Source organism: Callorhinchus milii, unplaced genomic scaffold (assembly GCF_018977255.1).
Source record: "Callorhinchus milii isolate IMCB2004 unplaced genomic scaffold, IMCB_Cmil_1.0 Scaffold31, whole genome shotgun sequence".
In the NCBI taxonomy this organism is placed as follows: domain Eukaryota; kingdom Metazoa; phylum Chordata; class Chondrichthyes; order Chimaeriformes; family Callorhinchidae; genus Callorhinchus; species Callorhinchus milii.
In genome coordinates this window covers 2,144,997-2,157,030 of record NW_024704772.1, presented here as the reverse complement: position 1 = coordinate 2,157,030, position 12,034 = coordinate 2,144,997, and the positions used below count along the sequence as shown (strand labels likewise).

Here is a 12,034-nt window from a genome sequence, read left to right as displayed (position 1 = left end):
GTGAGAGGACTCGGGTTCAATTCCTGGGCAGGGCAAAACCTTAGGCTAAGTTTCCTTACTGCGCACACACACATACACCTCTGTTTACCTCGCAGTAAGTTGGAATCTGGTGGTTAGTCGGATTGCTTTACTGGAGTAATAATTCCTTCAAAATAATAACAACATATAGGGTCACTACACTTTGCAGTATATTCTGTAAAGCGCTTTGAGATGGCTCAACGACTGTGATCAGGCGCTGCATCAAACGCAAGGATTTTTATAATTGGAGCAGTCTCTGAGAAGGGCCGAGATAGTGGTCACATTGTAGTGGCCGTGGTCGTGCATTGTACAGAGAAAGCTGTTTGTTTCACACTTTGGAGGGAACAAGTCAACAAAAAGTCTCAACGATGTGATAATGCGTTATATCATTATTCTAATCAAACCGTGCTCGTTGCTGTGGTGAAAATGTTTGAGTTTATCACCGAGCGAGTGGAAACTGCTTGCGTCGTACAGAAGAAGCTTTAATACCAGATAGAAGCAGGCGATTGTGTTTGCGGGTATTCCCATTTCCGACGGTGGGGATGGGATCCCACACGCTGAGCAGCTCCCTCTTACACCATCGATGCGATTCTACCAGCAATCCCCGCAAAAGGTTTCCCAGATGCAGGTTTGTGTCCGCATTGTCATGCAGAATCTGTTTTAAATGTCGTTCACATTAAAGTTGCTTTCATTTTTTCAGAATGTTTCTGATTCCAGACGTGCGAGCAGTCCATAAATCGATCTCCTTCCACCGTTATAATTTATTTTAAATGGCTATACCAAATGCAAAAGATTATAATGAGGATTTACTGTTGCCTTATTATGTGAGTTACATTGCGCTATTTGAAAAGATCCCGGTGTCCTGGCCAACAAACCCCAAATAAAATGGGTCACCACGATGATTGCCACAAGGTGATGCTGTTGCTGTATAAATCAACTCAAATACAGTGCAGTGCGTTCTTGAGCAGCGAATAGTTCAGTAAGAATTTGCTAATGAAGTATTTATAGTGTGCTTTTGAAATGTTTTTCGGAAGTAAAACTTGTTTATGTCTCTAACCAAAAGGGAAGAGAGGAAATCGCTTGCAGGGTGACTGAGTGTTAAGAGCCCTGCAGTTCGCTGTGGGTCACAATTCCCACCGGTCAGGAACCATTGAGCATTTACATCAGCAAATAGAAGGATTTAGTATGAAAAGTTTCCTCTTGAATACATTGGTAAAGGATTGGGACCCACAGTGGAAGGTAACATTCACTCTGAAAAAACTCTGGTGGTGTGGAAAGCCCTTTTACCTGAGTCAGCAGTTCTATAATATTGCCATTGGGCTCTTAACACTCAGTAACCCTGCAAGCAAAAGCCTTGGGGTAGGTGGTCCTCGCTGGACAAGCAGTAGGAAAGCTCGCCATACCATAATGGCAAGCTATGTAGGTTAGGTTCCAGAGGTTATCCCAATGCACACTCTGGGTTCCCCCCCAAGCCTTGGCTCTTAACAACCTGCATCTAAGACTGTCCGGAAGTAGCTGAGCCGGATGCTTCCCTCCAGGGGGAGAGAGCGCATTCCAGTCCAACAATCTATCTGGATTTCCATGCGTAGGAGATGGATGGAAATCTCAGTTTGCTTTGAAGATTCTTATTAAACGCTGTGATGGGTTTCTGTGTGTGTCAGACGCCCAGCTGACCAAAAAAACACATTAATTTGCTTATGTTTATTTCTTCTTTGTGGGTTCAGTATGATTGTACCTCCCCCATCTCACCACCACTACCAACCCACCATGAACTCAGTCTCAGAGCCAGGAAGCACCTGTGTAAAACTTTGACTGAACAGCCTGCTGACCAACCCAGATAATCTCTTATCTATGTTGAGCTGCTATATCTGGAACAACTAATCTTTAGTATATTAGTAATCAAATACCTTTACTACTCTATTTATACACTGTAGGTATTCATATATCTATATATGAATGAATATATTATGTATATTTTAAGTGTAGTCTGTGAAGCGTTTTGAGACTTACCGAAGGTGATAAGGTGCTAGGATTATTATTATGTATATATAGAGAGAGTATACGTCCTCCTGACGTAAAAGGCGCTATACAGTCCTCTATCTGGGATTTCCACGTGTAGGTGGTGTGCAGAGAATTCTCAGTTTGGTGTGGATACTCTGAAGCAACGGTGATGGGGTTTCCGCATGTGTCAAGACAGCACAAAAGTTATTCAGAATGATTCCTGTTAGCTGTGACCGGGAAAAATCACTTAAACAGAAAGAATGAGCCATTGCCCGCTGAGTAGTTTTCACTGCTTGTCTGAAACTTTAATGCATGTATTTAACATCCACCTAATGGGCAGATAGATGGGACCAAGATTAATTTATCCAAAGGATGGCGTCTCCCAACAAAGCAGGGCTCGCCCAACGCTGCACTTGGGAGCACAGCCCACCCTTGGAGCTCAAGTGGAAAGGTCATTATTAATAATAATCCACGTGGGGATTGATCCAAGATTATTTGGGCAGGCGACTGAGACAAACTGAGAACAGTGAACCTTCCTCTTTGCCCTCCCTCTCGCACTTTTAGAGGAAAAAGCAAACTTTCAGTTTGCGTCAGAGGCAGTCTGACTAATCCTAAAAAAAGTCCAGGAATGCAAAGCAGCCGGGTGCATGCAAAGGCTAACCTCGCACGAGACAAAAAGTGGCTGATCAACAAATCAATAATTTCATATTAGAGCCGTCTAACCCAGAGAGAGAGAGAGAGAGAGAGATAAGTGCCGTGGCTCTCACACTCTCGGGTCGGGTCAGTTGGTTATGGATTCTACTTACCATACCACTTTACATTTGTATAGCGCCTTTCACGTCGGGAGCTGAAATTGCTGACGTGCACGTTTCTAGTCCTAACCCTTCAGTCCTTCGCGGCGCCAAACTCCTGCGGTCAACCCCTCTAACTCGGCAAACTCAGGCCTGCAAATTGTTCTTTTATTTCCACGGCACTGCTTGAAAAGAGGAGGGACTTTTTCTCTCTCTCTCTCTCTCTCTCCCGGCGTCCGGGCTAACAAACCCACCCCTGATAAAATTGGTCAATCACTCCATGGTTGTTTGTGGGACACTGATGTGCGCCACTGGCTGCCGCATTTTGCCCACGCACTACGCAATAGACTGTAAAGTGAATTGACTGTATATCCTGTGACGTGCTTTTGAGATGTCCCCAACGTTTTTTTAGGTGCCGTTAAAAAAAAAAAATGCAAGGATTATTATTAATCTGTTCCCAGCTGAGGCGTTTTCTCTCTCTCCCTCCATCTCGCCCAGCTTGCCCCCAGCACTACTCCCACGCCTGCATTGGAGTATCAGCCTACACTGTGAGCCCCGAACCCCGACTCGAACCCACTCAAACGCTTGCCACGGAAGCAAGAGTGCTACCGACTGAGCCAAGCTGGCACTGGTCTTCGAGTGGACCGGGAGAACTTGTTTGTGTCTTTTTTGTACGCGACATCTGCGTCAGCTATGCTCTGGGGCTTTGTGTCTCTGAGTCACCGGTCCTCAGAGTTGCTGTGGGGGCTCCCCTTTTCTGCTCGGTAAGGAAGGGGGTGTGTGTGAGGGAGTAACGCCTCAAGGTTCAGTCATCATTCAAATGAAGGTGGATGTTTTATGTCTCTATCCGCTGTGACACATTGCGTTGGTGAGACTGGGTCAAACTCTGCATTGACGAGACTTGTGGCAAAGTATTGGGAGAATGGAGTCCTTCGGAAAAGGAAACGGATCAGATAACCGAGCAGTAATACCATCAGAGAACAGATTGAAAATAGAATTTATATTAAAAAAGGGTAACAATACAGTCAAACGCACATAAGTCTGATCTATAAATCGCTTAAGTTGTACATCAGCCCAACTCCCGAAGAAGAGTCTTATTTTGTTACAGCACTGGAGGCCATTCGGCCCATCTGGTCTGTGCTGGCTCTTTGAAAGTGCTACCCAACTAATCCCACGCGCCCCCTCTCATTCCCCACAGCCTTGCAATTTTTTCCTTTTCAAGTACCTATCGCATCCTCTTTTGAAAACCACTATCAAATCTGCTTCTATGTCAGTTTGATGCAACTCATCCTTTGCAAAAAAAAAAAAGTCACATTAAAGGTATGGCCCCCAACCAAGAACCAATGTGAGGTTTACTGTATTGCAAGTTGTGATGGCATTAGCTGCGATAGGGCTGAATTATCTCCGGTGTTGAAAATGTCTTTGTTTCTACAGGTTTTGTGACGTCAACGCAGAGGGAATTGATGGAGCATTCTTTTAGAAGCTCTTACCTTCCTCGAGACACCAGATGCACATCAACATCTGTCAGGTCAAGTTACACAGAGAAAGTCCTTTTTATTGAAAGGTCTGCTTTCAGTTTCTATAGTCCTCTGCTCCACAGCTGGCTTTCCACCTGTCTGGAGAGGGAGCTATAAGCAAGTATCTTATTTTCAATAGGTTGACCACAGGTTACAGAAGGTTTCCTGTGTTCTGTGAGAGATGATCTTGGGGGAACTGTTGACTGATTGTGGGCTCACGACGCAAAATATAGCACAGATCTGATCAATCTCCCTCAGAGAGAGAGAGAGAGAGAGCCTACCTGGGATTAACATCGCTGCTCTTCTCACCGATTCATGTGTAGTTTAGACATTATATTGATTTCAAATATTTCTTGAGCGTGGGGTGTGAGCTCACAGGCTAAGGCTATGGGTTCAATGCCCACGTCAGGACCTTTGAGTTTATAGTCTAGGTCAGGGTGAAGCTTGAAACTCCCATCCATAGCCTCCCTGTTTTAGTGGTAGACAGTCGGAGAAATGTGGCAGCCAATTCCGCACAGCAGTGTCCTACAAACGATCAAGGATTGAGCGACCAAATTATTATTAAAGGTATTTATTTTGGAAGGGATTATTACCCCCGGAGAAGCGATCTGCTAATCGACTAAGAACCGGGTTCCTGCTTACTGCTGGGTAAGCAAGCGAGTGTGTGGAGTAAGCAACCTTGCCCAACGTTTCGTCCTGCCCGGGGGAATCAAACCTGAGTCCTCTCGCTTGCGAGATGAGCGCTCTAACCAATATGCCACATTATCTTAGACATTGAGGGTGCCAATCTTATCCACTGGGTGGTCTGCAGCGGAGAGTGTGTGGGTTGGAGGGGGGTTGGGGGGTGGGTGCCAAAGTGGTGGTGGAAACACTGGCAGATTTTGCCAGTTAGTAGTCCACGGGCACTAAGGCCGAATGAGCAGGCGCTGGTTGAGATCAGCTAACTCAGCAGAGACCAGGACCGTTCCAATCATTTGGCCGCCGAGGGCCGGATGCCCTATTTGAGAAACATCAATGGGCTGCATAAGCAATATTTTGGTGTCTCCCTTCCAAAAAGCATAACATTTACGGGTTATGGGGTGAGCGGTTGGGCCGGATGAAATGGAGGGGCGGAGGGAGGCGAGGGGAATGTGGTCCATGAGCTGTCAGTTGGATCTCCCTGACCCAGACCATCAAGAAAGGTGTTTGGATTAACAGCAGTGGTTTTGGTGGTCACCAAGGCGGTGGGTCCCAGCTCAGTGGCGGGCAGTGGAAAGCTTGGATCCCAATGATTGCTGCCGACATAATTGTCTCTATGGAGATGGCTTCTCATGCCCCCATCCCAGACCTCCTCGTGGTGACAGTCAGGTTGTTCCCTGCATCCCGAGTCTTTGGGAATTCCGTTCCGTGGATTCGGGCCAGTGCCGTTTCCTTGGGAGCCAGAGGAGGGAGAGGCTTCACATCTGCCGTCGTTCTTATTTAACGTGTTGCATTCTTCCGACCCCTCTAAACGACCGGTCTCTATAAAAACAAATCGGAAAATAAGTTGAGTTATCCAACTGGGCGTTGCAGAAAGCAAAGGTGTCCTTGTTGACTAAGTAACACGGGATGTAAGTAACAGTAGTAAATCTCGCATCTGATACCGCGCCTTATCGCTTCTTCGAGACGTCTCAAAATGCTTCACAGGATACACTGTGAAGTGAATCGACTGTGTATTTTGTGGGCGAAATGCAGCAGCCGATTGCGCACGGCAGCGTCCCCAGCGTGGATTGAGTGACCACATTATTAATATTTTGTCGAAGGGATCATTACCCCCAGAAAGCCATCCACCATTCGACTAATCACCAGGTTCCTACCTGCTGCTGGTCAAACAGAAACTGTGTGCGTGGAGTACGGACACCTGCATAAGGTTTCGCCCCACCTGGGAATCGAACCCAGGTCCTCTCGCTCGCTCGCCGAGAACTCTAACCAACACAAGTAACGCACCAAAGTCTTCTAGTTTTACTTATTGCTTTATCTGTATTGGACTTTATTTCCAAATCAATCCCAGTTCCCCACAGGGGCGGTGCATTCCTGATCTGAACAACTCGCTGCATGAAAGGTGGTCCCGGCGATATTCCCGATGCCTTCCGAAGCAACGACAACTTGCATTTGTGCAGCGCCCTTCCCTTCGGGGGTAGCGTCTCGGAGCGCACGCGGGCAAACCTCTCGTCCGCCGCTCTCACCTCTTCGAATCCTCGCCTCTCTCCGCCGCTTAATGGATCTTTTAACGCAGAAGGCTGTGGTCACGAGGATGAAGACTCCGGTCACCACCACTGTCAGACAGGCCAACCAGAGAAGCGCTTCTCGTGCCTCGTGACCAGCTCTGTTCCCCAACGTCTGAGATATCTCGATATCAGGTTGCGTTGTCAACGTGGTGCTTTCTGTGGAGCAACGTACACATTTATTAGGCTTTACCGGTCCCGCAGCTCAGGGGCCAGAGCGGTCGCCTCGCAAGCGAGAGGACCCGGGTTCGATTCCCGGACGGGGCGAAACCTTCGTCAAGTTTCCTCACTCCGCGCGCACACGCACACACACACGCACACACGCACGCACACGCCTCTGTTTACTTAGCAGTAACCCGGTTGTCAGTCGATTGGCAGATCGCTTTTCCGGGGGATAAAAATAGAACGCTAAGAATTTGGTCGCTCGTTCCACGACTGTTCGTGGGACATTTTCGGTGCCCAATTGGCAAAGCCATTAGCCCTTAAATGCTTCCCCTCCCCGCCCCCCGCCACCCCCTTTGTGTTAGCCCTCAAAAGCCTCTCCCTCCCAACGTGCCCCAGTTCTGACGAAGGGTCGCGGACCCGAAACATTGACTCACTTTCCTTTCTCCATAGATGCTGCCTGACCCGCTGAGGGTTCCCAGCGACAAGTGGCAGCGAGGCAGCCAAACTTTACGGTCAAGCCAAATAAATTGTACCTTTTCCACCCTATAATTTTCAACCAAGTAGGTTTTTCTTAGCATTGGATCATAGAGACTTACTTGCAGCACAGACGGAGGCCCATTCGGCCCATGATTGAATATTTATCGATTTATGGCTTCAATATCGTTACTGGTAGCTACTGGAAACGAGTTATTTTAAGAATAATCATCCTTGCATTTGATGGAGCGCCCTATCACGTCTTCGAGACGTCTCAAAGCGCTTCACGGGACACGCTGTAGAGCGAATTGACTGCAGCTAAATCTCCTACAAACAGTCGTGGATTGAAGTGACCGATTTTTTTTTAAAAAGAAAAGGAATTATTACCCCCAGAAAAGCTATCCGTCGATCGACTGACAACCGAGTTCCGATGACAATAACGCTGGGCAAACGGAGGGTTGCGGAGTGGGGAACCTTGCCCAACGTTTCGTCCTGCTGGGAATCGAACCCAGGTCTCTCGCTTGCGAGGTGAGCGCTCTAACCACCGAGCTACAGGACCCTACGGGTGAAGCTACAAGCTGTTGATTTAACACGGGCTTAACCAGACGAGTGAGAAAGTTCGGCAGACCACTTCCCGACACCTTTGTGGGCCATGCGTGGTCTCCCACTCCAGCAAGGGAAGAGAAAGACCGAATAAAAGGGTCTCAAGACCCTCCTCTTGTCTTGGGCCTTGCGCTTGATATTGGCATCTGCCTGAGGTTAAGGATTCAAGTCCCACCTCGGCAATTGGAGTGCCCAGAAGCGTAGAGGTTAGAGCACTCGCCCCGCAAGCGAGAGGAACCGGGTTTCGGTTCCCGGACGGGGGCAAAGCTGTGGGCAAGGAGGCCACTGGCCCCGCGTGAGGGGGCGAATGCAAGTTGTTGTTGAAGACAATCCGGGGAGAAACGGCAGCAGTTTGCACTCCTATAGCGCCCTCCACCCAGGACATCATCTCAGAGTGTTTACCAGAGAACCTTAAGCTATCCCTCAAGATGTGCTCAGACCTGCCCGACATTCACTTACTGCAGTGTTTTATTCACAGCATTGGAACGAAGCAAGTTTCTCAGTTCCTATTTGGCCTTGCTGCTCTCTGCATTTCTTTTTTCCACACATCCTTTTTTTCTTTTCTCTCTTTAATTTAAATCTAGAACGCGCACTTCCCTGATTTCTTCTTCTGACACCTGCCCTGAAACGACTCGCTCCCTTCCCCTGGTTTTCGCAGCCGCGGCAGTTAACAGCGGTTTGCCTTTGAAGCGCTTCGAGGCGCCTTAAGTGACACTTGAATGTAAATTTCGCCCGCGGACTGGACCGCAAAGTCAATTTGCCGCGCAGTACATCCTGTGAAGCGCTTTGAGACGTCTCAACGACACGATAAGGCCAAATGCCCCCACGCAGAGGACACCAGTATAAAACAAAATGCTTCTCTCTATCGTATCGTGATAATAATCCTTGCATATGATAAGTGTTTTCTCATTTAACCCTCCTCTTCGACCAGGCCATCAGCCACAGCCCCCTTCCCTTCGCCTCCCTTCTCCCCCCCCCCCCCCGACCCCAGCTCGGGGGTCTGAAATGCTGTACACAGTCCAGCGCCTCGGGACTTCCTCCCGACCTGAAAGGCGCTATCCAAATGTAATCTTCTTCTTGTTGTTGCTGTTGTCTTCGAGACGTCTCAAAGGGCTTCACAGGATATAACCGTAAAGCGAATCGACTGTACGTTGTACGGGCGATACACGGCAGCCAATTGCGCACAGAAGCGTCCCAATAAACAGCCGTGGATTGAAGTGACCGCATTATTATCATTTTTTGGGGGGAAATCACCTTAAACCTCCCCACGGCCTCTCTCCCCAGTTCCCTGTTAACCCCCCGCCCCGCCAGGTTCCTACCTGCTTTGATGACCACCTCAAACTCTATACATTCGAGTGTCAGCGTGTCCTCTCTAAGGCATCGTGGCTCATCGGCGTCCATGGTCGGGGCTGGTCTACCTCGCTCTCTGAGACCGAGCTGCAACCAGTGGAGGTGGGTGGCTCTTTAACCGCTTGAAGGGGAAGTGTCCAGATTTAGTCTGTAAAGTTCCAATGACTCATTACCGTGTTGATTGACAGCCAAGTACGAGCCTAGACTCTTATTGAGCGAGCGTGAGCCCTGCAAAAAAAAAAAGAGTATTAAAGCCTTTTTTTCTTGGGAGCCATTTGACCCATCGCGTCTGCGCCCCTGGTCAGGTTCTCTCCGGGAGTTGGTTATTTTAACCCCTGCTCTTTTCCCCATCATCGGATGTTATTCTCATGACCCTCCTCTTTTCGACCGTGCCTCTGATCACCCTCCTAACCCCCACCCCGTACCCTCCCTGCCCTCCACCCCTCCTGATCCCAACCACCAGCTCAGGTCCAAATCCCTCACTGTCCAGTGCCTTGGGACGTCCGCTTGACACGAAAGGCGAAAGGTGTAAATGTAATTTGTTGGTGGTTGTTGTTCCACTGGAACACCTTACCCTCCTTTGATCACAGCATGAAGCTATTTTTAAATGAGTCCAGTGTTCTGTCCTCAACCACCCTTCTTGGTAACCTTGTTCCAGTTGTTAATCACCCACTGAGTAAAGAAAAACATTGTGGTGTCTAACCTCAAATTGTCCTTTGCAACTCTAAACCTGTGTCGTCTTGTTCTGTTGTCTTGATGCATCCTAAAGTATTGCTCTTGGAGTTGAGGTACAGATCAGCTATGATTCTAACAGGATGGTGGAACAGACTGGAAGGGCTGAATGGGCTCCTCCTGTTTCTGTGTTGTGGAGTTACCTTTTCAGCACCCTCCTATAATTTTATGGGGACATCTCTGAGGACTGAATAGCCCGAGGCACTCGTAGCTTGTTCCACAAACACTGAGTATCATCCTCAATGCGCTCTGCGAGGCCTCCAGAGCCAGGGCAGCCCCCCTTAATGTGGTTGGGACCAGAACTGTATGCAGGACACAAGGTGAAAGTGTCTGCGTTGGTGCTCAATCGCCCCACTACAATCCCCTGCTCTCTCCCCCTCCCCAATTGTGTCGGTGTCGGGGTACACTGCTCCCCCAGTGGAGCCTTCTATTCTATCTCTGCGCAGATTTACTGTCAGACTCCAGCGGTTACCCCCCAACTCCCCCCCCACCCCAAGCTTTGGCTCTCGCCAACCTACGCCTAATACTTTCCGGAATTAGGTAAGCATGGTGCATCCCTCCGAGGAGAGAGAGCGTGTGAGAGAGAGAGAGAGAGCGTATTCCATTCCAACAATCTATCTCTGGGGTTTCCATGTGTAGGGAATTCTCAGTTTGGTTTGGAGACTCTTGAGCAACGGTGATGGGCTTCCTAGTGTGTCAAGACGCCCGGCTGATCAAAAGAAAATCTGAGGAACCGTAGGGCCATCGAGTGGTTAGTTGCAGTAGTGCTGTAGAACCAAAATCGATTGAGATGTTCATACGACACAACAGAATTGGTTGGGATCAGGAGGGGTGGGTGTAGGGAGGGTGGTGGGGGGTTAGGAGGGTGTTGTCGAAGAGGAGGGTGTTGAGACGTGCCTTGGAGGAGGAGACAAGAGAAGGGGGTTGAGGGGGGGGGGGCGAGACGAGGGGAATGTGGGATGGGGTTCTATAGGGTGGGTGGCAGAGAGGCTGAAGGCCTGGAGGCCGACGGTAGGGCGGGCGGGGGAGGGAGGGGGGGGGCTTGCGGAGAAGGCCAGATGGGTTGAAACGTTTAAGGCGTAGACGGGCACTGAAGTAATGGTTGGGAAGGGTGGAGACCGGGTGGGAAAATGGGATTAGACAGCCTGCGTTCGACACAGCGCCTTGTCACGTCTTCGAGACGTCTCAAAGCGCTTCACAGGATACACTGTAAAGTTGCCCGACTGTGTGTCTCGTGGGCGAAAGACAGCAGCCGATTAAGATTAAATTAAATTAAATCAATTTAAGACAGTCTACACAGCGCAGTTGTACGTAAGCGTAAAGCCTGGCTCTCTCTGGTCCCATCTGTAGTTTCCCTTATGATCCCTTAGGAGTTCCCTGTGTATGTGCACGTTATCTGTCCTTTGGAGGAGACTTTAAACCAAGGTCCCGTCTGTGTCTGTTCAGCTGGACGTTAAAGATCCCATGGTGCTACTCGAAAAGAGAAGGGAGTTTCTTTCCCTCTCTCTCTCTCTCTCTCTCTCTCGGTGTCCCAACTCAACGAATTTCCCCCAAACGAATAAAATCGGTCGCTCGCTTCACGGCTATCTGCGGGGTACGGCTGAGTGCAGGTCGGCTGCCGCGTCCATCGACAAAATGCGCAGTTCCCGCAAGATCCCACGAAGCCTTTTTCGAGGCGTCTTCTCAACGCGAGAGGCGCGATGTCAAATGCGGAGGACGGAGCGAACGGTTATTGTTTTTTCGTCTGTCGCCTGAGTCCTCGGTCGAGCCGCGCCCGGGCGGCCAGCGTTGCGGCGATCGGCAGCCTTGTTCCCGGCAAATAATAAATCATCCTCCGATTTGACGGAACCGCTTTATTCGAGGTCTCACGACGTCTCAAAGCGCTTCACGGAATACGCTGTTGAGTGACTGGACTGCATGTTGTGCGGGCGAAACGCGGCAGCCGATCGCGCGCAGCGGCGTCCCCGCAGACAGCCGCGAATTGAGCGACCAAGTTATTATTTACCAATGATTTCGAAGGGATTATTACTACGCCTGGGAAGCCGTCCGCCAATCGACTAACAACTGCTGGGTACGTAGAGGCGCGTGCGAGGAGCAAGGGAAGCGTTCGCCCTAAACGGGAATCAAACCCGGGTCCCCT

At 49.4% G+C, this 12,034-nt stretch overlaps 1 protein-coding gene across 1 annotated transcript; it reads right to left on the bottom strand.

The window, feature by feature from the left end:
- Positions 1-5,101: 5,101 nt before the first annotated feature.
- Positions 5,102-9,272, bottom strand: LOC103191452. Its single transcript, XM_007912441.2, has 3 exons — positions 9,132-9,272; positions 6,532-6,729; positions 5,102-5,827 (listed from the first exon to the last, which is right to left on the bottom strand). Exons 1-3 carry the CDS (start codon positions 9,211-9,213, stop codon positions 5,400-5,402), a joined length of 708 nt encoding a protein of 235 aa, XP_007910632.2. The 5' UTR covers positions 9,214-9,272; the 3' UTR covers positions 5,102-5,399.
- Positions 9,273-12,034: the final 2,762 nt, after the last annotated feature.

Bases quoted from the DNA above. Each gene is read 5' to 3' on its own strand.
- LOC103191452 (XM_007912441.2), bottom strand. From the start codon at position 9,213: ATGGACGCCGATGAGCCACGATGCCTTAGAGAGGACACGCTGACACTC. The intron at 6,730-9,131 runs GTAGGAACCTGG...GTTGCTCCACAG, and splicing joins TGAGGTGGTCATCAAAGCAG to AAAGCACCACGTTGACAACG. The intron at 5,828-6,531 runs GTGAGAGCGGCG...TTGTTTTTATAG, and splicing joins AGAGGCGAGGATTCGAAGAG to AGACCGGTCGTTTAGAGGGG.